The sequence below is a fragment of the Diabrotica undecimpunctata genome, chromosome 10 (assembly GCF_040954645.1).
Source record: "Diabrotica undecimpunctata isolate CICGRU chromosome 10, icDiaUnde3, whole genome shotgun sequence".
Classification (NCBI taxonomy): Eukaryota; Metazoa; Arthropoda; class Insecta; order Coleoptera; family Chrysomelidae; genus Diabrotica; species Diabrotica undecimpunctata.
The window spans coordinates 44,005,258-44,033,056 of NC_092812.1; the positions used below are offsets into that span (position 1 = coordinate 44,005,258).

Genomic DNA, 27,799 nt, shown 5'->3' on the forward strand with positions numbered 1-27,799 from the left:
GTTCATGTACTTTTATTCAATATCCTACTTATTTTCCCTAAGATATTGATTTGATCCAATAACAATAAAAATAATCAACACCGTTTTTGCACTTAAAAAGTGCCATAAATAAATTATAACCAATAGTTTGAACACCTAGAGGTTACTTCAGGCATTGCCCTGAACGTGCCCCATATAACGCTGTGTTGTTTTCAAAAATTCACTACTTAATGCACTTTTTTTCTCGACAGCTTGGACTATAAAGCTGCAAGAATTTTTGCATAAAAATTGGTACCTCTCGATATAAAATTCGACCGGCTTTTGGTTTTTGGTCAAAACATTTTTCTATCGAGTTCTAGAGGAGTATATGTATTTTTTGGGACACCGTGTATATGTACTCCTAAATAGTAATGTACACTTAAGGATCTTTTTGCAGGTAGCCAGCAAAGAGTCTATTGAGACATTATCAGCTTTAGAAATAGCAGAACAACTCACCTGTATTGATCATCAAATATTTATAAATATTTCAAGCGAGTAAGTATATGAAACCTTACTATACCGTATTTTACCAATTTGCACCTGTTTGGATTATCGCTAGACACTTGACAGCCAATGGTTCACTCTACTGTATAGCATAAGAAGTACGAAAGTAAAATGCTTTAGTAATAAAAATATGAAATAAGGAACTTCCAAGTTGAAATAAAAAAATCCTTGAAACATGTATTTTATACTTAAACCTAAGTAAACTTAACCATTGAACTTGTCCATCTGTGATCGATATTTCCCATCCTTGATCGATATTACCCATCTCCATTGTCGATATTACCCGATTGATCGATATTACCCGAATTTTTGAGTTTCAAAAATATGTATTTTTAAAATATTTGTAATTATTTTATAATATTTTTGAATCAGTAATTGGTTAACTGAATGAATTAAATGTCTATAACAATCTATAACAGTTTTGTCTTAAGTAGTCGATATTCTCCCACCTTCCCCTACCCTAATAAATTTTTTATAGAGGTACTGTAACAAAAAAGCTAATAAAGGGAGGTTCATTGGGTGAAGGTAAGAATATAAATTAATGAAAAGTACATATTAAGGACAGATAGATAAACGATAGATAATAATTAGATACCAGTTTGACAAAAGAAAGACAAGCTGTAAAAAAGGTTATATATTCAATCAAATATTCAAAAAAGTTCAATCGTCTCTACAATGTTATTATTTAAATAAAATAATGAGTCTCGAAATGGGCATACCAGTAAGAGACGAATACCTATACACCTTAAGTTTTGCCGACGATCAAGTAGTCATCGCACAAGATGAAGAAGATCTCAGCTTTACGCTCAGAAAACTAGAAGAAGAATATAAAAACAACGGAATGGAAATAAACTTAGAGAAAACCGAATACCTAACAACAGAAAACAAGGATATGAGAAACCTAGAGATAGACGAGGGAAGACAAATAAATGGAACAGATAAATTCAAGTATTTAGAAACCATAATATCGAACCAGGGAACAACAGAAGAAGATATAAACAATAGACTGAGACAAACAAGAAACTGTATAAGACAACTAAACTCAGTGTTGTGGGATAAGAACATTACGATAAAGACAAAAAAGAGAATATATAATACCCTGACAAGAAGTATCCTGACATATGGGTCCGAAAACTGGACAATAAACAAGAGAAATAGAGGTAGAATAAGAGCAGTAGAAATGGAGTTCCTGAGGAGAAGCTGTAGACTTACAAAAAGAGACAGAATTGAAAACGCAGAGATTAAGCGGAGAATGGGAGTGCAATCAGACATAATCGACTATATAGAGGAGAAGAGACTATCCTGGTACGGCCACGTCAGAAGAGCCGACAGAGGACGCTGGATAAATAAAATCACAGAATTGAGCCCGATTGGAAGAAGAAAGAGAGGAAGACCCCGAAGGTCATTCAGAGATGAAATCGACGAGGCTATGGAGAAAAGAACCCTGCGAGAGGGAGACTGGAATGACAGGGAAAATTGGAGAAAACGGTTGAGTGAAGGAAGACAGTGAAAACTGTGGAAATCCTTAGTAGTAGTAGTATGAGTCTCGAAAATATTTTTATTAAATGCTCAAAAATAAATTTATTAACAAATACATATTAACTTAAAAAAACATGTGTCATCTGTTATTAAATACTCAACAATTTTCTTACGAGCAATATTATCGTCAATAATCTTATAATTAAAATAGATTCCAGCCATTAAATAAATACAAAATAAAAAATTTAAAACGTAAATTGATTTTATTAAAACTTAAAACATCTCAACAGAGCAAAATGGTAATTAAATGTATAATTGACTACAACCTGAACCGAATTCAATAGCCATTGTTTCGTTTATCCAAAAATTAATGTTACAATAAACACAAAGTTCATGTTCTTTAAAAAAAGTTCTGTAAAATAAGATAAATCAACCGCACACAAAAATAACAAAATATTATATATGGCAATTACATTATGACAAAGTTACTAACCTATGGAGAAAATATGTACTAAAACCAAGAGAAAGAAACCAGTCGTTGGCTTCTAAAGCTCTGAAAACAAGTGGGCTCTCTAGATGTAGGAGATAAAAAGAAGGTATTTTCACCCTCTTCGGCAAACATATTAACAAAGGAGACTCTCCTCGACATTGAGTAAAGGAATCCCTGTAGAACTTGAGTTGTCCAGTAAAACTCTATGCTCTCTAAAAAAAATACAGGAATAAATTAAAAAATAGAGAATGATCAACTTACCACATCATAATATGCGAGTTCTTGATCACGGCTAACTTATATTCGATATACAACTTAACAACAGACAGAAACTGGGTTTTCGCTCTTTTATAACTTAGCCAAAGCTAATTAATTTTTGGGGATGGATATATAGTTATATGTATTCATCGTATTCGTTCCTGTGAGAATAGCTTGCCACTTTACTTTAATCATAGCAAAACTAATTAAATTTTGAGAGTGATTATATAAGTTAAACACTTGAATGAAGTAGTTTAAGAAAAACCTGCGCGTTCATGGAAACTATTGCCTATTCTAACCCAGACATAATTTATTAAGAAAAAGGGGAACTTTTAAGTACCCACGTATTCAGAGCGATAAAAAATATTAATCTCTAGACAGAGTTAACCTAAAAATACAGTCTATAAACTTAAGAGAAATTAACATGCCACAGTGCTTGTGATTGGAAAGAGTTTGTGTATTGACAGCGAAAATGGCCAAACGTGATTTACATAGAAATTAAAATATGTAATTTGTACGCTTACTTTACTGCTGAACAGCCAATGGAGGCCCTTTGCGACAAGTCAATCGTACATAAATGTGTTTATGTACGCTTGTGGTTTTCTGTTGCCATAAGGTATCCATGTGTGAGACGTGTATGCCCTATTCGTAGTAGGTGAATAACTGATTTTTCTTTCCTGTTCATAGAGGAGATATTGACGCGAGATAAGTTGGGTTAAACGCCATTTTTACTCCACAGGTCCGCCCATGAGCTGAGGATTTTTTGTTTTATCAATATTTTAAGATCCGTATGGATTTGGGCCTCTTTGAAGGCTATGTCAGAAGAACATGCTGCTTCAGCGGCTTGGTCTGCTTTTTCGTTTCCCAATATACCAACATGAGATGGAGTCCAGATCACTATGACTTTTATGTTAGCAGAATATAGTTGGTTACAGATTGTGTGGATTTCCTGGACTAGTGGGTTTTTCGAGAAAGTGCATCTTATGGAATGAATCGAGGAAAGAGAATCAGTGCAAATGGCGATTTTTATGCTTTCATTTGAAGTAGGATTGATTGAAGTCTTTAATGCTTGGAGTATTCCATATAATTCTGCGGTATAGATACTACAACTTTTAGGCAATCGCACAGAGCTTATTGTCGTCGTCAGTGTGGACACAGCGCAGCCACAGCAGTCTTCATTCTTGGACGCATCGGTGTATAAAATTTCATCACATTGTGTTAAGTTAAGGATGTTTTGGAAGGATTTTCTAAGGATTTAGTTTGGGGTTTCTATTTTGTCGAATCTGCATAAATCAGTATTGAATATTGGAAGATTGTGCATCCATGGAGCTGTCTTGGGGGTATAAATAGAAGTAGTATTGGAAAGGTTGATGGAATCTAATAAAGGAGATAATATTTGTGGTAATGTGAGAGACTGATTGGATGCGTTTGCTGGGGGAGGTTCTATGGGATTGATTAAATTTATTACCGGATTTGCTGATATTCTTACAAAGTATGAAAGTAGAAGCTGCTGCCTTCTTAGATGGAGTGGTGGCTCTGAAGATTCAACGCACACACTTTCAGCGGGGCTTGATTTGAAAGCACAGAGTCGTAGGGATGTATTTTAAATCGTTTTTAGAGACTTTAGTAGGGAGCTACTAGATGCCATATAAAGAATACTGCCATAATCTAGTTTAGAGCGAATTAACGCTCTATATATTTTAAGAAGAGATTCTTCGTCAGCTCCCCAAGAGAAGCTAGCAAGAGATTTAAGTAAATTGATTATTTGGATACAGTTTCCTTTAAGTTTCTGAATATGCTGTCTCCAGATAAGCTTTTTATCAAAGGTGATACCAAGACATGTCAAATAATTAACTGTTTGTAAACGAAGTTCGTTTAGAGTTATAGAAGGTGGATTAGGTCTATACTTTTTGGTAAAGTGAATTACTTTGTATTTAGGAGCTGAAAACACAAATCCAGCACGCGTAGACCAGGTGTCTATTTTGTTTATTGCGTTTTGTATATATGATATATATTAGGCAATAGGATAAAGGCAATTATATTATCAGGAGGAACTGCAGAAGATTCTGGGTTTTGTTTATAGGCTTCATGTATTGCTTGCTTGGAGTCAGTGGATAGACTGAGGTCGAGAGAAGAACTATGTTTTCGTTTCTTTTTTGTATTGGAGGTGCTAGAGGAACTAGGAACTGTTTGTTTGGGAGGAAACACAGTTTGTTCTATTGCGGGGTTTTCCCCAGATTGAAGGTTTCTTATCGCTTATAGATGATACAGATGAGCGTGGCCTTTTCTGTAAAAGTTGAGAACTTAAACATAGTTTATCTGACTTTTCAGAGGTACGATTTTCGCAATTCTCTGGGGAGGAAGACAAATAAAATAGATTTGTTTGGGAGGGAGACGGTTCAGAATGAGATGGAAATTGTGTATTCTGTTGCTGTGACGTTGATTCGGTGAGGGGACTTGAGAGGTCATGAGAAACAGTAGGATTTTCAGTCCTGATTGTTTGCATAAGAAACATTCCATCTTGTCCGTAGACAGAAAAATTCTATTATCATTGCCTTCAAAAGGAATTAACAAGGAGGTGTGAAGCTCAAAATTATCAGAGGGAGGAAAAATATATACTTGACGGCGGAAGCTAAGGATGTGGGAGTATTCATCACCTGGAATGCCTGCTTTAAGAAAGGACACGGGGGAGGCTATTTGGAAACCAAGACTACTGCATTTTCGTCCAGTTCATGGAGAATGTAAGGAGAAATTAATATTCTTTTTGTTGGGGAGACAAGTTTACGAATACTTAAAATAAGGCGCCCGATTTGAACGGTTGAGTGGGATTTCAGAAGTTGATTAACGAGATTTGAGTTCGCTAGAAATATTTTTTGGTTCGATGATATCACCAATGGCTTTAACATAGTCTAGAAGTTTAACGTTTTCTTCTGCGTGAAGAACTATCGCCTGTTCTTTTTTTGGAAAAGATGGTTTCGGTGTAGATTTTGCAGCGGTTACGTATGAAAGAGATGTAGTTGCTGGAATGTTGTTTGTAGCAGTTTGAAGGACCATGGTTAAGGTAGAAACTGTAGGAGTATTGTTTATATTTGTACTGTTTATGTAAATACAGACAGTAACCTCGTTTTATTTCTCTTCTTTAACTAGTTTTGCTATCCAAATTTGTATTAAAATCCATTGAATTGGATGGCCATCAAGAACCAGCAGACTGGTAAAACCAGTCTCTGGTATGCACTTTGTATAAATTAAATATAATTTATATGATTTAATAATATTATAAAAGCAATACGTACAAATCTTAACCAGAAATCACTTTTCGAAATTACACTATTAAATCTAAATTAAGCACTAATTACTACCGATAAGGCAAACTGGATTTTAATTGTACTTGGCATACGTCTTACTCGTTCGAGTGCTAGAACAGGAGTTTTTGCAAGTCAGTTTTGAAAAACAGAAAAAAGTGTAAATAATGAACTACTGTCGCATAATATAAACCTAGAACACACCCTAAGACTAAAGATCTTCCTGATGTTGTAAGTTTGATTTTCGGCATATTATATATAAACAGAAGGAACATGAATACACGAAGGAACATGATTATCAGTTTAACATGATTATGGAGATGTTTGTGAGATGGTTAAAAGAAAATGGCTTACTAGTTTACATGAACCATCTATAGTTTTTGATAATGCCCCATACCATTCGGAAATTTTAAATAAGCAACTAAAATATTTCTGGATAGTACATAAAATAAAAGAATGGTTAACCAAAAATATTTATATAGACGACATAGTTTTGGACATAATAAGACTGCTCTTTTACCATTGTCATATTTGGAGAATATGCGAAACCTGCTACGATAAATACATATATTGGACGTAGCGGTTACAGTGATGCAGTAGTTTTGGAAACATGGCAAAAAGAACTGAATACTACTACTGCAATTTGGAAAAAAAAATGTGCGGAAATATGGGAATAAAACTGTTAATACGTGAAAATCGAATCAAAGCAATTATTCACTCAGTTACAATCCAAATGACAGTTCAAAAGTTCAAAAAACAGTTCAAAAGATCCGTGTGTGTCAAAGGGCGATGGAGCGTGCTATGTTGGGCGTTTCACTACGAGACAAGATCCCAAATCGCCAGCTACGACAAAGAACAGGAGTGGCTGATGCAGTAGAGAGAGTAGCAACACTAAAATGGAACTGGGCAGGTCACGTGGCTCGAATGACAGACAATAGATGGACAAAGCGGATACTGGAATGGAGACCAAGAGATGATGCCTACCGAAGTAGAGGTCGTCCACCAACACGTTGGACTGACTATCTAAAACGTTGTCATAGGAATTGGATGCAAGAGGCACAAGATCGAAATAGATGGAAAATTATGAGGAAGATCTATGTCCAGCAGTGGATAAGCGAAGATTGAATAATGATGATGATGATGAATCCAAATGAAGATACCGACGACAGTGATTATGAGTATAGATTTAATTCTTGATTACACTGTACGGTATTGTTTTCATTTTCCCATTAAGAAAAATTTTGAGTATTATTGTTATTATTTTATCAGTAAATTTAGAAATAATAGAATTTGTAATTTTCTTCTATTTTTGCAATAATTGTATATAAATATAAAATACATTATCAGTTAAAATCGCATTGAGAGAAACTTTTAAATATTGGGAGAATTTGTTATTAACTTTCTCAGCACAGCAGACCGTATAAGCCAAAGGTTTCATCCCTAATCCAAAATAGCAGCAAATTCGTGAAATATACTTTACTAGTATTTATATGTTGTCGTTGTTAAGAATACTGTAATTGAGAGTGTGGATACCTACAAATACTTAGGAACATAGATAACATCAAATGTAGACCAAACCAAAGAAGTTTAAACACGTATTGAAATAGCACGTGCATCATTTGTTAAACTTAAAAAGTTTCTTTGTACGTGTTACGTATTCACTACTCTTCTTTATGGCTTGGTAGCATGGACATTAAAACAAGTGCATCTAAATAAGTTGGCGGCCTTTGAACTTTGGTGTTACAGAAGAATCCTACGAATATCATGGACCCAAATAATGTTAAGCGCAGAAGTTACTAGACGAATAGGAATTGAAGCTAAAATAATATTGACTATTAAAAGAGGAAAACTTGAGTACTTAGGCCATGTTATGAGAGGGCAAAGATACTAAATATTGCAGTTTATTATGCAAGGCAAATTTCGAGGAAAACGAAATATGGGAAGACGAACAATATGGTGGCTTAAAAACTGGAGGAAATATTTTGAATGAAGTAGTGAAGAACTATTTAGAGCGACAGTCAACAGGGTATAACAGGATTTTCAACCTTCGATAGAAGATGGAACTTAAAGAAGAAGAAGTATTTATATTATACAATAGAACCATTTTTGTCTATATCTGTAGATCTTTATCTATAAAAATAAGTTATACAACATCTCTATGATCTTTCCATCGAGGTATCATTATTTTTCCACTGATTAAGGTCTATTGATTTTTGCCTCAGAATATAGCACTGTCTAAGATGTATATTACCAGAAATCTGTTCATTAATCAAAGGCTTCTGTAATTATTTTTAAGGCTATATATTTCTTATTCTCCTTTTATTTATCATCGATTTTAGCCTATTTTACTTCATTATTTATATATCATTGAACCTTTTAAGTTAATATTATTAAAAATATCTTCTTTTTGGCTAATATGCTTTCGATAGTCTTCTTAGCCATTCATGCCTCTATCCTGTACGTCATGATTGATCTAAAAGATATTATAAATCAATCAATATCAATGAAAATCTTAAATGCGAATATTATGATAATCTCAAAACAAATTCATAAAAATAATATATTCTAATAGTCCCAGATTCCATTCTTTTCCTCACCTTTCAATAAAAAACATTTGTGTATTTAAAAGTATAGATGATAATAATTTTAGAGAACTCCTGGGGCAAGCTTGGATGAAGCTCGACAAGGAAAAGCGAGCCCCACACATCCTTATGATGACTAAACGCTTCAACGACGTCTCTAGACTGGTGGCTTCAGAGATCTTAAGACGCAAGTCGATTGCTGCAAGAGTATCCACCATTGAGAAATGGGCAGCTGTGGCGGACATTGCTAGATGTCTTCACAACTTCAATGGAGTTCTACAGATATGCTCAGCGTTTACCAATACGTCAATATTTCGGCTGAAGAAGACCTGGGAGAAAGTCTCGAAAACGGTAAGATATTAATGTCAACGCTTCTTTATGTAAGCAGTGGTCATAATTTAAAACGGAAATAAAAACAATTGCAATTTTTTTAATTTAATTGTGAAGTGATGTTCTTATATATAAAATTCCTTTCTTAAGAAAGGAAACATGGAAAGTACAGAAAGTTATCGAGGTAGCTTCTTAAATGCAGGAACCAAACTCATTGCGGTATTGACTTCCAGGTAGAATATAAAACCAGCTATTCAACTATAGACAATATTTTTAATCTTACGAGTATAGTAAACATCCAACATGCACGGGGAGTAAAAAATGTTTATACATTTTTTGTGGACTTTAGTGCTGCTTTTGATACAGTTGATCGGCGGGCCCTTTTTTACATGTTGAGTCACTTGGGATTATCTATTCAAGTGCTGAATTTGTTAAAAAGTATGTTCGCGAATACAAAATCTGCAGTCTGGTCAAGGGAAGGTCTATCTGAATGGTTTGACTGTAATGTAGGAGTGAGACAGGGTTATCGTTTAAGTCTATTACTGTTTGCGCTTTTCTTGATTGACCTACACGAAGCATTGGGAGGCGGTTTGGAGATAGTTTGATTATAATGCTTTTATTATATGCAGATGATTTGGTTTTTTATGCAATCAATCCAAAGGTGCTACAGCGGATGATTAATGAACTGGAAAAATACTGCAGGATGTGGAATCTAAAAATAAATTTAGATAAATCCAAAATTCTTGTATTCAGAAGAGGAGGTGGTGTGATCAGGGAATCTTGAAAACTAAATGATCGAGTATTAGAGGTAGTGAATAACCATAATTATTTGGGAATGATAGTAACACCCAAGTTGTCGTTTAAAGCTCATCTAAAAAAGCGATAGAGTTTGGCAAAAGTGGTGATTCACACGGCTTAGTAGTTTCGTGTCTAAGACTGATATACCCTTTTTGGCTAAAGTAACAGTGTATGAGTCGGTGGTAAGATCAATTTTGACTTATGGGTCTCAGGTATAGGGTCTTTTTGAGTACGATGAGGTGGAAATAATTAGAATATTTTATATAAACAAAATGTTTTCTTGTCCAAGGTATTGTCCTAACTTTATGTTATATTTAGAAACAGGTATTGCTAGAGTCAGCCTATATACGATGAATTTACGTTTACTAAATATGTTAAAAAAATACTAGGATATTGGAATGATAGGTTGATAAAATTTCTTTTGAAAGAAATGATGAGAGCAAAGTGTGGCTGGTGGAAAGATTGGATGAGCATGGGAGAAAAATTTGGTATTGAGGTAAGATGTGAATGGGAATGGAGAGATAGCTGGTGATTGAGAATATGATAGAAAAAAGAAGAGGGAGATACAGCGTCAGGCAGAGAATAGGGCACTCGAATCAAATTTTTGTGGACACTACAAAGAACTGCGGGAAGAAGGAGTAAGCATGCATTATCTACTGGAAATGGAAAATTTTGGGGACATTCGATGGCTGTTCAAATTAAGATGTGGAGTTCTATATTTAAATGATCGGCCTGGCAGAAATTATGAAAGATCATTTCATTTGTAACACGAAAGAAGGGGAAGATGTGATAATTTTTTTTTGGAAAATGTTTGGTGTTGAGACAGGTTAGGTTAAAGTGATTGGGTAGAAATGAACTTAGTAGAGTGGAAGTAGTTACTATGATGAGACAGGGACAGGCTGAGTTAGCAGGTTAGTAGGGACGCATAGCCGTATAGCCGTATAGGTATGAGTTAGTGAGCCTATTTAATTACTAAATCTATTAGCATGGTGTTAGTTCATTAGGATGAAAATATTAAAATTAGCATTAATAATTTGTTTGCGTATAGCTATTATCTTTTTATCTATCCTTTCTATCTTGACTAACTTGTTATTATCCAGATTTAGCCATACGGCTCACACTTCCTGTAAGAGAAAAATTTACTCATCCCAGATACCTACGGTATCAAAAGGATTGAGCTCTAGTGGGACTCTTTCCATGTTATCGAGCCCTAGGTGACTTGGTATGTTGGAGTATCTCCCAAAAATTGTCATACACATCTGGACGTCGCGAGGAGTACAGCTTTCTGCATGGCCTTATAGTGATGTTCATTTAGACCCAGATGTTTTATGTTCTCTAGGCGGTTTTTGGGAATAACACCAGTAGTAGATAGAATAATAGGTACTCTCTGGGTACTTTCCATTCGCCATTGTCTCCTGATTTGTATTTCTATATCTCTGTACTTGGCGATCTTTTCGTTGTATTTAACACGTAAATTATTGTTATTGGGTATCGCCACATCAATAAGTGTTGTTTGCCTAGTAAGTTTATTAACTAGTATGAGATCCAGTCTATTATGAGCGACTGGTTGGTCTGTAAGTACAGTGTGGTCTCAGTATAGCTTGTAGTTGTCATTTTCAAGCATTCTGTCAGGGACGTATTGATAATAAGCAAGAAGGTCGGTTTGGAGAAGTCCTAGTTTGTCAGCTAGTTCTTAGTGGATAATCTTTCCTACTGAGTCATGGCGTTCTTTATAATCAGTACCGACAAATGCCTGGCAGCCACCGGTAAGATGTTGGATGGTTTCTTGGGCTTGGCATCCATATTCGCATTTGTCATTTTGCACTTGAGGATCTTTAACAATATATTTCAGGTAATTTTTAGTTGGAATAACCTGATCCTGAATGGCAAGTAGGACCTTCAGTCTCGGGAAACATATTTCCTGATGTCAACCAATAGTTCGAAGCTGTACTGTCGACATATTCTTGGCTGATCTCATTGAGATGTCGCCCATGCAGAGGTTTACTCATTCAGGTGAGCTTTTTTTCTTGCTGAGTCAGGTGGTTTATGCGCATTTCTTGTTTCCTCAGTTTAAGTAGAGTTGTATCATCTACTGCGCAAATTGCTCGATGTAAAGTAGATGTCTTAGCCTGTACCTGAAAATAAGTTCTTAAATTAGCAATTTGTTTATCCAATTGCTCACATATATCCATAAGTCCTATTCCCCCTTGATACCGCGGTAATGTTGTTCTCTCTACTGCACTGCGTGGGTGATGTTTTTGCGCCTTTGTGAGAAGTGTTCTTACTTTCCGCTGAAGACCCTCTATATCCGTTTTTGACCACTTTATAATACCAAATGAGTAGCTCAGCGCGGAACAGGCGTACGTATTTAATGTTTAAACAAATTTTTACTATTAAGATATGACCGATTTAGTTGTCTTTCTCTTCGCACAAACTCCGAAGTTAGTTCAGTTTTCATTTGTTTATGGTCAATTTTCCGCGCTTGTTTTACTCTGAGATATTTGTACATATCATTTTCAGTATTAAGGGACAAATTCAATCATTTTAAATGCAAGCCATACCTTATTGGTATACATTGTTATTATTGTTTAGTCTAGTGCGAAGTCTTACTCAGTAGGATATACACATTTAGTTTATTACTATAACATGTATATGAATATTTATTTAATTTATTTTTTATTAATTTTAATGACCTTGTTAAATAGAATGAGCCTAAGTGTAACTTTTTGTATATTAAAGAATAATATTTGTTTGCCAACCCTTCTGATGGCATGTGCCAAGGAGAACAAATGTCGCTAAAAGAGAAAATTGTATTGTATTTTTTTAATGAGAAATAAAAAGGCATTATTGATTGATATATAAAATTCTGTTTAATAAAGCAAGTATAGTCTAGATTGGACATTTTAAACATTGAAAATATCAACCTTATTTTTAGGCCAAACATACGATTGAAAAGCTGCAGACTGTTGTGTCATCAGACGGGCGTTTTAGATCTCTAAGAGACGCTTTACATAGATGTGATCCACCCTGTATACCATACCTAGGCATGTATTTAACGGACTTATCTTTTATCGAAGAGGGAACCCCAAATTTTACTTCCGATGGACTTCTAAACTTTTCGAAAATGCGCATGGTAAGTTATTCATTGGACGCTAGTTTTTAATTTTTATATGGATTCATTAATTTGTCATTGTTCGTTACTATTTTATCTATAAAAGTTCTCCTTTAATAATTAATAAGATTCATTATGATCTTTCCTTGTTTTTTAATATTGCTGAAGTCATGACATTTTATCTAGCCGCTTTATTATCATTAAATTATTTTAATGCCCCCTTATTTAAAATGTACTAATTTCTCCTACTTTATAGTTCATATTTTTTATTTTAATCTTGAGCTGAATTCAAAATATAGATATACGATATAAGTAAATATAACATGTTAAAGATTTAGGCTTAACTAACTAAGAATGTATACTATCTCCCCAGCTAATTATCAATATACAGAGAATAAGGCATCTCAATACATGGCCAAAAAATAAACAATCTATGCCTTGAGGAAGATACAGTCCTCCTTGCTAACAGCTAAAAGAAGACCTGATTGATCTCATGCGGCTGGTTGAAAATGAGAGTAAAAACTTTGGTCTGGAGTTAAATATATAAATGACAAAAATCATAATAGTGGATATGCAACATAACAATCATCCACATATAACCAAAATTGACCAGTTTAATGTTGTAAACTCTTACTTATATATGAGATCTTTGATCACAAACACAGGGACACTCTAGAAAGAAATAGAACGTACATGTGATCTATACTATATTAGCCAAAATCGCTATGGGAAAATTACAAAAATATGAAAAGACCCTAATATTTCAAAAACCTTCAAAATGAGGCAATCAAAAAGGAGAAATATACACGCCACTGAAATTTTCTGGAGAAAAATGTTGCAAATTCCATGGATCGACCATAGAGCAAATTATTCTATTCTAAAAGAACTAAAGACCGGTAAACGCTCTCCAGCAAAATCCAACTGCAACAATTAAAATATTTTGGACATGTTATAGACAATATAATGAGACTCATAGTTTAAGGGAAGGTACAAGGCCAACGATTACGAGGAATATTTTTAAGAAGATGGATAGACCAAATCACAGGAAGTTGCAAAAGACCTATGCACGATATAATAGAAATGACCAGGGACAAAAGTTTATGAAGACGGACCAATACACACAATATTACGACGACTACTACACTCCCTCCAATGGGTTAAGACTGAAAAGAGATCTCTAATAATATTAGCCATATTTCTTCAAATGTTATTAGGACTTTCTTACATGTTCCGGCTTATTTTTTCGTACTATAATTATAAACATAAAAATAATAGTATAAGACGAAGCCTCAACGTCTAGCAGATTAATACCGGGTAATTATAAAAAATAATCTAATCCCAGACACTAGGCTGATACCATCAGATTCGAAGTCGAACGGGAGATTCATAACCAAGACCTAATTGTAGATCAAGTCCCTAATGAAATCCCTAATGCGCAGATTCCTGAGCCTCTTATACAAAAAGCTCAACAACAACAACTTGCCGTACCGACACGTGCCGTAAAAGGGTTTAATGGGAAAAACCCACTTAGCAGACCACCGCTACCAAAAAAAAAACCCTTGTGAGAGACTAGGTGCGCTGTTACAAATTGTGAACACTGAAGTTCTACCCAATTATATCGTGGAAGCCCATACAAAATATTTACATAAGCTGATTTACTGTGCAGCAACAGCAATTACTAAGTTATGGGCATTAAGATAAGAACACGACAGGGTACTAATATCGAAAGGACTAAAAACAAAATTGCACCCTGCAAAAATCGACTGTTGAGGGAAATTGAATTATTGTGTAGGGATGTTGAACAAATTACGGAATACATCCGAAGAGTAAAAATTCAAAAAGTAATTAAAAGAGCTGAAGAAATAATTCTGAAGACTCCAAGACACTCACAACATGATCCACAAAACAACACAGCCCAACATTGCCTGAACACATTAAAATAAAAACTCTCCGTTTATTCAGGTCGCCTAAGGAGATACAAAGTTAATAACAATCGGAAACGCGACAATAATTTTTGGAACATGCGGAGAAGGCTTTCTATACTACTCATAACAACAATGCTGGATGGATTGAAGATACGACGAACAACTGTCAACACTACAGTAATATCCCTTATGAATCTATCGCCACTGAAAAAGTCTCTAATATTATCAAAAAGCTTCATAACTGGAAATCTCCTGGACCAGACACAGTCTGGCTACAATTCTGGCTAAACAAGTTTTGGAGTGTTCATGTAAATACCCTCATTTCTTATATAGAGAATCACTTATCTAATACCAAAGGATCAAAATAACACCCAAGATCCAGCCAAGTACTGCCCAATTACTTGTCTTCTAACCTTGTACAAATTGGTCACACCCTGTGTAGCCCAGCGTATCTACCATCACTATTCTCTAAACAATATTCCAAGCCTCAACAAAAAGTATGCGCTAAGGGTTCCATGGGCTGCAAAGAACAACTTATAATAGACTCAGTCATTTCTAACCAAGCGTACACCAAAAAAAAAAACACATTTTTACTGCCTTCATTGACGACAAGAGAACTTTGATACAGTACCGCATGAATGGCTTATATATATTTATATATTGAAAATATATTAAATCGATGATCATATAGTGACTCTTTTAAAGGATATAATGATAGAGTGGAAAACTAAAATTCACCTTCAAATACCTGGTAAAAGCCACATCGAAACTGAAAATATCCCAATTAACCGGAACCTCTGCTGTATATGGATGGTTTGAAATTAATGACTTCGACTTAGTCGAAACCACCTGGATCAGATTCTAAAAACTGTGGAAACATTCTCAAATGATATCATAAATATAGTTAGAGCAAAGGTTCAGCCCGGAAGTTTCGAATGCAAGATAGCCAAAACATCTAAGCAATGGGTAAAAATGATATATACAAATATTTCGGAGTAAATCAAGCTCGGAAAATTGACCATGAACATATGAAAACAGAACTAACTTCTAAGTTTGTGCGAAGAGTAACACAGCTAAACCAATCATATCTTAATAGTAAAAATCTGTTAGGCATTAAATACGTATGCCTGTTCCACTCTTAGCTAATCATTTGGTATTATAAAATTATCAAAAACGGATATAGAAAGTCTTAAGTGGAAAGTAAGAACACTTTTTACAGTAAGAACCCAGTGCAATAGAGAGAACAACATTACTGCGGTATCAAGGGGGAAGAGGACTTATGGACACAGGTGAGCAACTGGATAAATAGCTTGCTTATTTAAGAACCTTTTTTTCAGATGCAGGCTGAGACATCTACTTTACATCGAGCAATTTGAGCAGTAGATGATACTACACCGCTCAAACTGAGGGAACAAGAAATGCGCATAAACCACCTGACTAAGCAAGAAAAAATGTAAACGCCTAGATGAGTAAACCTCTGCATGGGCGATATGTCAATGAAATTAGTCAAGAATATTTCGACAACACAGCGTCGAACTATTGGTTGACATCAGGAAAGATGTTTTCCGGGATAGAGTGTTTCCTACTTACCATTCAGGATCAGTTTATTCTTACTAAAATTACCTGAAATATATTGTCAAAGACCGTCAGGTCCTGAGCGATAAAAACCGATATGGATGTCAAGCCCAAGAAACCAACCAACATCTTACTGGAGGCGTTTAGTCAGGCGTTTGTCGAAACTGATTACAAAGAACGCCACGACTCAGTAGGAAAGATTTTTCACCAAGAACTAGCTAGGAAACTAGGACTTCTCTAAACCAACCGTCTCCCTTATTATCAATATATCTCTGACAGAATACTTGAAAACAACAACTATATACTTTACTGGGACCGCTCTGTGCTCACAGACTACCCAGTGGCACATAATAGACCAGATCGCATACTAGTTAATAAACTTGCTAGACAGACAACACTAATAGATGGGGCGATATCTAACAATAATAATCTGCTTGTTAAATACAACAAAAAAATCGCCAAGTAGAGAGAACCTGAAATACAAATAAGGAGACAGTGGAGAATGGACAGTACCCAGACGATAACTATTATTCTCTCTACTACTGGAGTCATTCCGAAGAGCCTCTTAGAGGACATAAAACAGCTGGACCTTTATGAACGTCTTTAGAAGACCATGCAAAAAGCAGCAATCCTTCCAGTGCTCAATCCTTTTCCCTTAGAGGGAATGTGAGCCTTATGGCTAAATCTGGACAGCATAAGACATAACATGCTGCTTTTTAATATGTTGCTTTAGTCAGTAAATCCTATGTTTTTTGCAAGTTGCAGCTAGATATCTTTCTGTGTATCTATCAAGGCAATGTCTGTGGTGATGCTTTGATGCAATGATGCTGACTTTTTTATGTATGTGCCCGTTTTGTTTTAAGTTGTACATATCTTTGGTACTGACTAAAAGTATATAAACAAATTACTTGTAAAAATTATATTTAACTTTTTTCCAGATTGCCCATGTTATTCGAGAAATTCGGCACTTTCAACAGACCCCGTACAATATAGAACTCATACAAAAAGTAGCCAATTATTTGTTAGATACTTCGCTTATTATGGACGACGAAGAACTATATAACACTTCTCTGGAACTCGAACCAAGGACACCTCGATTGGTCTCTCAATTATCAACAACTATTATCAAGTAAATTTTACCAATATATTCTTATGTACACGGCAATCATATACTGGTGCAGAAATTTGACACATCACTCAAAAATCCTTAAAATAAAATAAAGAATTTATATTTAATAGATATTCAGTTATTTTTATTTTATGAATCATTTTTTAATGAATACTTAGGGATATCTATTATTATTAGTAAAACCTTGTTCTCATGATCAGCTGTTTAGAAAGCTTTTAGCTAAAAAAGTAAAAGCCCTAAAAAGTATATTTACTAGTCTTTTTCACTAGTCGTTTCTGCTTTGGCCTATTCCAACTTATATTTCCCACAGACATTTTTATAATAGGGTTCGACTGAGTAGTTAGTCATCTCAAGAACAAGCCATGTTCAACGACATTTAATTCCATAAGTTTTCTTGCCTCTCAATAGCAACTTTTTATTATATCTCTACTTTTCTCAAAGTTTCAAAATTCCAATGTAGAGCTGTTCATTCCTACGAATCTGGCTTTTTCAATATGTCAATGTTTAAATGAGCAAACATAAGGCATATCATACGCTAATTTACAAATATTTAATGTTTAAGCTTGTGGTAATATTTTATAGAATAATTAGATTAGCTTAAACCAAATTGAGGGTTTAAATTTTAAAACAGGTTTATGAAACCTAATGCATTGATACCAGGTCTGAAAAACTAAATATATTTAATTTTTCATCCTTATTCTGATTTTGTACAGTTGGTTTTTTTGGTCCCGAATTTATAGCTTTTGTCCTGAATTATCCCGAAAAATAGTAGGTATTTTTAACTATTCACTGGTACGAATAAGTTAAATAGCATGGAAGATAATACCCAAAATTGACTGACTCTTTTATACTGTTTCTGGATGTTTGTTCATCAATTCTTATTTTAACATTTTGAGTCCAACATAAATTTCTTATTAGTCTGAGATCTTTATCATCTAAGTTAATGTTTCTTAGAAAATGTAACATTCTATGAAGATTTATTTGGACAGAAAACAAAGAATCTCCCGCACTTTTGCATCTCTAAATCCAAACTGGCCGTACCCCATCTTTTCTTCGCACTTTTTATATAACTATTAGTATCCTTATTAAAAGTTAAAGTGATTAATTGATTTAAGGTTAGCAAAGGATTAAGAGCAACAATGTTGCTATTTATCACCCACATTGTTTAAAATATTTATAGAATAAATATTGAAACAATTGAAGAAGAAATGCAGTTTTGTGGACGACCAGGTAATAATAGTACAACAGTATGATGACTTATAGTATATGACAAGAAAGCTTGTAGAATAATACGAAAAATGGGTATTAGCAGTAAATTAAAAATAAACAGAATATATGTGTACAGGAGCACATCAAAGGAAAGAATAGCGTACAGGAGCAGAGAACAAAGAAAGAAGATAAACGAACTAATAAAAGCAAAACACATTCAGAAGAAAACATAAGCAGACTACCTTCGATCTATATTTGCTAAAGGTGACGATAATGAATCACCAACACCAGGACTGACGACAAGTCATAAAGAAATAGATATTGAGGAAGAAGAGGTAAAGGAAGCATTAAGGAAATTGAAAAACAGAAAATCACCAGAAGAGGAGAGAATATCGAACGAACTCCCAAAGTACAAAGGGCCAGATCTGACCAAACAACTACTAAAACTTATCCAAAAAATAATAGAACCATTCCTTAAGAATGAAGATCAAGCATACCTGTCTTCAAAAAGGGAGAGAAATCGGACACAAAAAATTACAGAGAAATTAATTTATTAAACAAAACACCAAAATTAACAACCAAAGTGATAACAAATAAACGAAATGAAATGATAACAGCAGAAAAACAACAAGGTTTTAAAAGTAGAAGAACTAACTGACCCTGTTGAAGCTGGCAATAGGATAAGACAGGGAGATTCCCTTAGTCCTCTATTATTCAATCTGACTATGAATAAAATAATAAAAAAAGTAAGAACTAAAAAAGGATACCAAATTGGAGACAAACAAATTAAAATAATCTGCTTTGCAGACGACGGAATACTACTATCTCAAAGTGAAGATGATTTACAACGTATGCTGCACCAATTTAACGTATTTACTGTCGTACTCTACGTTTGATAGATAGTTTTTCAGTACGACTATCTTCAATTTCTGTACACAAGTAGTGAGACTACTTGTGTATTGTATGTATAATCGAAAAGTGTATCGTGTTGTACTCTGTCGAATGCCTTTTCGAAATCGATGAAGCAAACATAAACGTTCCTTTGGAGCTCATAGATTTTTTTATACCTAGTGCCTCTCTAGTTCCTAGACAATTTCTAAATCCAAACCACTTATTACTCATTTTACTTTCGCACAAAAAGAATACTCGGTTTTGTATTATTCGGAAAAGTATCTTAAGTGTGTGACTCATCAAACTGATTAGTCTAAAATTGCTGCATTTGGTAAGCCTGCATATCTTTGGTAATGTTATAAACAGTAACTCCAACCAATCATCTGGGATTATTCCTTCGTTGTAAATTTTGTTAGAGAAAGTGATTAAGTAGGTACCGTTTTCGTCGTCCGAAAGTTTAAATTGCTTAGCAGGGATTTGATCTGGTCCTAGTGCTTTATTTTTTGGCTTTCTGTATTGCTTTTCTGACTTCTGATTTCAGTATACTGGGACCTCTGTCTAACTGGTTGTCACAGGTACTATGTGTATGTGTACTATTTTCTCGAGACGCATCGTCAAAAAGGTTAGTGATGTATCTCTTCCATTATTTGCATTCTTGTTCGTGATCACAAATTTTTCCATTTGCGTTTTTAAGTACATAAGCATTTTTCAGTTTCCTAATTCCGAAGGTATATTTAAGTTTCTTGTGAAGGTTAAAACTGTCGTGTTTTTATGAGGTGTTTTATTTCTGTACATAAATTCTTGAAGCAAGATTCTTTGGCTTGCCTAATTTCTCTTCTTATGAGTTTGTTGATTTCGCAATATTTGTTAATATTTCTCCTTTTATGTTTCGGTGGAACTTTCATCAGGTCTAGGATTTCCTGTGTCATCCACTCATGTTTTGCAAATATTCAAAGACTCTCCTACTTCCTCTAAAATCGAGTTTTCTATGTCGGACCAACATTCGTTGATGGTTCTGTTTTCGTTTGATATATTGGTTATTTTGTGTATTTTCTATGTATCTGCTGTGATATGTGTACATATGTTTGGGGTTTTCTTATCGCAAATGAGTACAATAATGAATGACTTTAATGACGGTTGGCGATAAAAATTATTTTCAACGGTATTTGTCCAACCAATATTCTCTTGCTGTTGATCATGTTCTTGGAATTTCTTCTTGATTAGTATTAACCTGAATGTATGTACTTCCAATTTTATATCTCGAATTTTTATTTGTATCCGATTTCTATCCAGATAATTTGTGTTAAGCTTGATGTAGACTTATTTTTGATGGATTTTTTAAGGCTTCTGACGTTAGAGTCTCGGTCTTTTTTATACCACTTTAATTCTTGTGCAAATATGGCAAATATGTGCTATTACGGGGTTTTATCCCACGTTCAATTTCTCTCCTCTTTCATTTTTTTAAGCTTTTAAGTATCTATAAGAACTTCCTTCTTGTAGTCAATTTGCCATAAAAAGTGGCATAAAAAGCCATAAAAAATAAAGAGCATAAGGTAGACATAATATTAAATAAAAGACATTAACTCAGGTTTGGAAAATTAAAGAAAAAGCACAACAAATATTGATAACTACGAAAATAATTTCCTGGTGAAAATTTTAAATAAAATCAAGAAAAGACAAAATTGCAAAGAACAGAATGGAAATTACTTTCAAAAGAATACCTGCAATAATAGAAAATACAACGAAACAGAACAATAATATAAAAATAATACAAAAAAGTGTAGTTCACTTCTCTATGGAATAGGTACATAAAAATTTACGGAGATATGAGAGAGTGCATTTAGATTCTAATTTATATTTTACATTTTTATGAACGAATTAAAAAGAACTTCTTCACATCTATTTAAAAAGGGTACTAAATTCTTGCAATTTTTAAAATGTGCCCAATTTGGAGAGTAGATACAACAGTTTCCAATGGCTTTTGATACATGGGATTTAAAAACATCAAGAGCTTTTTCGATGATTTACTACCCGGTACAGCTAGGATTGATTGTTGTAGGTCTTCACTATTGTCTGCGACAATGACTATACAGGTTGACTCATGAGGAACTGTAAATGCTCCTACCTCATATGGAGGCCCCTATGGGGAATAATAAACAACCATTAAAAAGTATCTGCTCCCATTATTTAATAATATATAGATAATATTTTTCTGAAATTTCTATTCGTCTTAACTTTTGAACCGTATGATCGATGTGTATTTTGGACAAACGTGACACTAATCAACTGATTTATTCAAATTGGAAAAAAATCAAGTCCGGCTTTAAAAAATTATTTCGTTTTGTTCATAGCAAAAATTTCACCCTGTATACGGTTTTTGAAAACTCTGATAAGAATTTTATAAATCAGATAAACAAACAATTAAAATGCCATATTTTCCCTTACATGATTACTTAATTTTTTATTAAAAAAAAATAAATTTGACTATTAATTAAAAGTTTAGCAAAGTGAACCATCGATAGTGAACCAAAAAATTTTTTTTTTAATAAATATTTAATTTAACATTTAATAAACAAACCGGACCTGATTCAGACTGGAAAAACGCAGGTGCGCTTTTAAAAAAATTAGTTCGTTTTGTTCGTAGAAAAAATTTTACCCTGTGTACGGTTTTTGAAAACTCTAATATGAATTTTATAAATTAGAGAAATAGACATTTTTTTCCTCACACGATTACGATTAAAAATTTAGCACTTTTATCCCTGGGCTTCCCTAAAACGCCCTGGTAAGGGGGAAACACAGAAAAAATCGATTTACCAAGAATCTCTACGCCGTAAAAGAAAATGTTTTAAATAAAAAATGTAGCTGAGATAATTTTGAACAAAAATGTTTATTAGCACTTTTTGTGTAGAATACCATTCTCTCAGAAACAATGCTTGAACCGACCGGCGATTTTGAATGTCAGTTACATTGTGCAAAATCAATGTTAAATAAAATTTTGAAAATTTTGATTTTTGTCGATAGGACACTCTGGTCAAAAGATATCGAATTTTTACCGTCGAGTTGATGCAAATTTTATATAACATTGATTTCGCGCGCGTAATTGACATTTAAAATCGCTCATCGATTCAAGCGTTGTTCCTGAGAGAACGGTTCATTCTACATCAAAAGTGTTAATAAACATTTTTGTTCAAAATGATCTTAGCTACATTCTTTATTTGAAACATTTTTGTCTACGGCGCACATACGTTGATTTTAAATAATTAGCCGGCCAAAATTCGAATTTCAAGAGTGACGTTAAAAATTGAAGAAACAACCTAGAGACAAATGATGGTTTGTTTTAACAAAAATTTACTATCCCCACTCCAGAACTGTTCACCGCGCACGTGTGCATGTAGGAATGCACGCGCAGGTAGCTGTTGGTGGCTGTTTGTTCTCTAAGATCAGTAGTAGTCAATCTTTAAAAAATTGTGATATTTTGTGATATTCACCTTAGTTTTTAAAGTGATTGTAATGGAATTAAATAATTCAGGTAAGAATTAATTATTTAAGAAGGTTTACTGTTGTTTTACATTATTTTTAGAAAATCAAAAGCATGCCGTTTTGTAGTGACATTTCTATTTAATTTTTATATTTGTAAGACATTTAGTTATATTCTCGAATTCTCTCGGGGATCACTGTTGATTGTATAGTATATTGCATATATTTGACTAATTAATGACGTAGAATTTAGCTACGGATAGTTGCGGATAACCGAAATATAGGGGTTTTTGTTAATTTTGCTATATTGGATGACGTCACAAAAATTATTTAATTCTTTTAATTACTTTTTACTTTAAGTTACTATTTTCTTTGTTTTAGCTACATCTGGTGCCTCTGGCATGAAAATAGTGGCCCGTAAATATCTTTACGGCCAAATAAAGCAACAATATTTGCATAATCTAGAGTTAAACTAAAATATTTAGAAAATCGCTTATTGACCTATTATGGTGACAAACCTAATAATTTAACCAGTTTAGTAGAGATTTTGATATTTTAAAACGGCAATGAAAGGGAAGTGGTTAAAAGTCCACCAAAAAAAGCAGTGTTTATACAAAAAAATAAAGATTGGTTAGACGGAACATTTAAACTGGTAGAAAACTAACAAATCTGACCAGATTGGCCTTCTAAACCATTTGAAGACTCTAGCAAAAGGATGAAAAGAAGAAATACGTTCTTTGCTGCATGGTGAAGTTATGATGCTGTTTATTCAGAACAGACAATGTTACAAGCTTGCGAATAAAGGAATGCTTAAAAAATACTAAAAAAGGTCACAAACTCTCTAAAGCGTGCAGGTAAATACAGAGATGTGTACAGACAAAATTAGATAAAGAAGACATTACTGCTCTTTCACCGTTGCAAGCCCTAGCAATGTTTGTTAGAGCCGATTTAACCAAGCGACAATATGAAATTATTGGAAATTCAAATAAATCATTATATCCATGCTACGACTTATTTTTAAAGGAAAGAACAATGATACTCACCTACGGATTGCATAAAGGTTACAAGTACTTCCGTAGAAAACAGTTTACAAAATTGAAGAATTTGCCAAGAACTTAACACCTACTGAAGTTGATTTGCATGGTAACACATCCATGTTTGAGCATGCCTTTAAGATTACCATAGTTGATGGCAAGGTCTGCAATGCTGTAACCAATACAAAATCTACAAGTCAGTGTTATATATATATATGGTGCGACATCTAAAGACTTTAACAATTTGACTGGTAATAATCTGAAAAAAATAAATACGGGTTTTACGTCTAATGAATTTAGTCTGTATTACATGCCAGAATCCGAAAGCTTGAAAGCGTTTTACGTTTGGCATATAAATTACCAATAAAAAAGAAGGTAGAGAAGAGAACTGATGAAAAAAAGCAGTTAGTGTTCACAAAAAACACATTCAGGAAAGATTTAGAAAAGAAACTGAATTGTTAATCAACATGCCAAAAGTCAATTTCGGGAACACTAATAACAGCAACACTAGCCGAAGATTCTTTGAAATCCTTAATTAGCTGCCGATATAACAAAAGCATGCTACATAGAATATTCGAAAGAGGACTAAATGGAGAAGAAATACCTGCGGAATGGACACAAGCATACAACACATCCATACATAAGAAAGGAAACAGGAAAAAATGTGAAAACTATAGAGGAATTAGTATAATATCGTCGGTAGGTAGACTTTACGGGAAAATTATTAAAGAAAAACTAGAAACTGAAATAATAGGAAAAATTGGAGAAGACCAAGCAGGGTTCACAGTAGGAAAATCATGCCTAGATCATACGTACACATTAGAACAACTGATAGAGAAGAAAATGGCAAAAGGTAGACCGGTCCATCTGGCCTTTGTTGATCTAAAGAAAGCATATGACTCAAAACCTAGAGTCAAATTATGGGAAGCAATGAATGATCTCGAAATCCGACAAACACTAATAAAAGCAGTTAAAGCACTATACAAAGAAAACAAAGTAGCTATTAAATGTGGAAATAAAGCCTACAATCCATTTAAGACGACAAAAGGACTTCTACAAGGCTGTGCTACGTCCCCTACTCTGTTTAAAATATTCTTGGAAAAGACACTCAAACCATGGAGGAGAAAGTGCGAAGGAATGGGCATACCAGTAAGAGACGAATACCTATACACCTTAAGTTTTGCCGACGATCAAGTAGTCATCGCACAAGATGAAGAAGATCTCAGCTTTATGCTCAGAAAACTAGAAGAAGAATATAAAAACAACGGAATGGAAATAAACTTAGAGAAAACCGAATACCTAACAACAGAAAACAAGGATATGAGAAACCTAAAGATAGACGAGGGAAGACAAATAAATGGAACAGATAAATTCAAGTATTTAGGAACCATAATATCGAACCAGGGAACAACAGAAGAAGATATAAACAACAGACTGAGACAAACAAGAAACTGTATAAGACAACTAAACTCAGTGTTGTGGGATAAGAACATTACGAGAAAGACAAAAAAGAAAATATATAATACCCTGACAAGAAGTATCCTGACATATGGGTCCGAAAACTGGACAATAAACAAGAGAAATAGAGGTAGAATAAGAGCAGTAGAAATGGAGTTCCTGAGGAGAAGCTGTAGACTTACAAAAAGAGACAGAATTGAAAACGCAGAGATTAAGCGGAGAATGGGAGTGCAATCAGACATAATCGACTATATAGAGGAGAAGAGACTATCCTGGTACGGCCACGTCAGAAGAGCGGACAGAGGACGCTGGATAAATAAAATCACAGAATGGAGCCCGATTGGAAGAAGAAAGAGAGGAAGACCCCGAAGGTCATTCAGAGATGAAATCGACGAGGCTATGGAGAAAAGAACCCTGCGAGATGGAGACTGGAATGACAGGGAAAATTGGAGAAAACGGTTGAGTGAAGGAAGACAGTGAAAACTGTGGAAATCCTTAGTAGTAGTAGTATAACAAAAGCTGAGAATAAGCATTTTTGATTATACCGCGTGATTTATGCACGAAGTTCTCGCGGAAAGAATGCAACCTAGATTTGTTCATCAGACTTCTTTTAACTTCTGACCTACTATTTACCATTTTAAGCAGCCACAAACGGGTACACAAAAAGGTCAAACCAGGATCATTCTGCCCTGAAACAATTTAAATGCTGTTACGGAATAACTCTAATACTGAGTCCGATATGTCAGACACCGATGTGTAAGGCATAAATAAAAACCTGTATATTTTTTGTTAAATTTTGATTTTGGTTTTTTCCATGAAAATTATAAGCCAATTTTAAAAAAACGATATTTTTCTTTATAACGATAAAGCTAAAACGCACTTTAAATTCTAAAGACGCTGACGAACTTACCAGCCACACGTCCAATAATTCATGTGACTCTAACTGCAATGATATCGATCTTTTCTAAAAATTACATAATTAGTACAAGGTATATTCTTTCTACTAACTAAATAAGTTTTTAAATCCACTATTTTACAATGTAACTGCGACGGATACTATCCGCGCCTTGAACACATTCAATATCTTATATCAATTTACCTTCCAGATTTTCTTTGTCTCCAAGAGACTAATTTCAATACAACTAATATTCCTCATCCTAAATCCTTTGAAGGATACCACTTCATTAGGACGAACTGCTTCAGAGTTAGTGGAGGTGCATCAATATTTGCGTCCAGCGAAATCTTCTCAACAATGCTACCTTTAATAACGAATCTTGAGGTAATTGCCATAACTATATATTGCCCTAATAAACTTACCACCTGCTCAATATATATATATATATATATATATATATATATATATATATATATATATATATATATATATATATATTCCCCCAAACCATTCTCTAAAAGAAGAAGAGCTCCTAGACCTTATATTCCAACTTCCACAGCCATTTATACTCACAGGAGACTTCAATGCACATAACAATATGTGGGGTTCTCAATCAACATTTGGACGGAGAAAAGTAGTTGAAAATATTATTAACTGCACAAACTCATGTCTTCTTGAAACAGGATCTAATACTCATTATTTTCTCTGGATCTTTCTCTCTGCTATAGATCTTAGTATTAGTGAACCTAAATCTGCACCTTTCTTAATCTGGAAAACAGCTGACGATCTCTTTGATAGCAATCATTATCCTATAATAATTTCCAACAATTGAAGTGCGACTGCCTCTGCCAAAAGCTATTTGCTCCTAAATAAAGCTAACTGGCCAGAGTATTCAAAAGCTGTTGATCTCTCTTGCTCGCTCATGATCATCTTATAATCAATGATGTAGACTATTTGTTAACGTCAATAACAGACACTATTCTTTCAGCTGCTAAGACTCATTTTGGCAAAACATTATTTTCTCCAAATCATAAAGCAGTTCCTTGGTGGAACTCTTCTTGTGAAGAGGCGATTATTCCATCCAAAAAAGGTTTAAATAAGTACTAAAAAAATAAAAGCCTTGAAAATCTAATAAATTACAAAAATTTTAAAGCTAAAGCCAAACACGTAGTTAAAAAAACTAAAAAATCATCCTGGCAAGTTCACGTATTATCTATCAACGAAAACTCCAATCCTAGCCAACTTTGAAAAAAATACGACAAATAAGGTCACACAACGAATAATAAAATTACTCGTTTAATTTCAAATGGTATAGAGATCACTTCACATGAAC

At 34.0% G+C, this 27,799-nt stretch overlaps 1 protein-coding gene across 2 annotated transcripts in view; it reads left to right on the forward strand.

The window, feature by feature from the left end:
* The window catches only part of LOC140452522 (ras-specific guanine nucleotide-releasing factor 1-like), a 72,352-nt gene extending 54,737 nt beyond the window's left edge, over positions 1 to 17,615 (forward strand). The window contains exons 18-21 of one of the 2 annotated variants that reach the window (XM_072546836.1): positions 416 to 513; positions 8,702 to 8,984; positions 12,697 to 12,894; positions 17,312 to 17,615. In XM_072546836.1, the coding sequence (XP_072402937.1) occupies positions 416 to 513; positions 8,702 to 8,984; positions 12,697 to 12,894; positions 17,312 to 17,506 (774 nt within the window). In that variant the 3' untranslated portion in view covers positions 17,507 to 17,615. Of the gene's footprint in view, positions 1 to 415; positions 514 to 8,701; positions 8,985 to 12,696; positions 12,895 to 17,311 lie in introns of those variants that run through there. The other variant, XM_072546837.1, reaches the window with a different exon arrangement.
* The last annotated feature ends 10,184 nt before the right edge of the window (positions 17,616 to 27,799 follow it).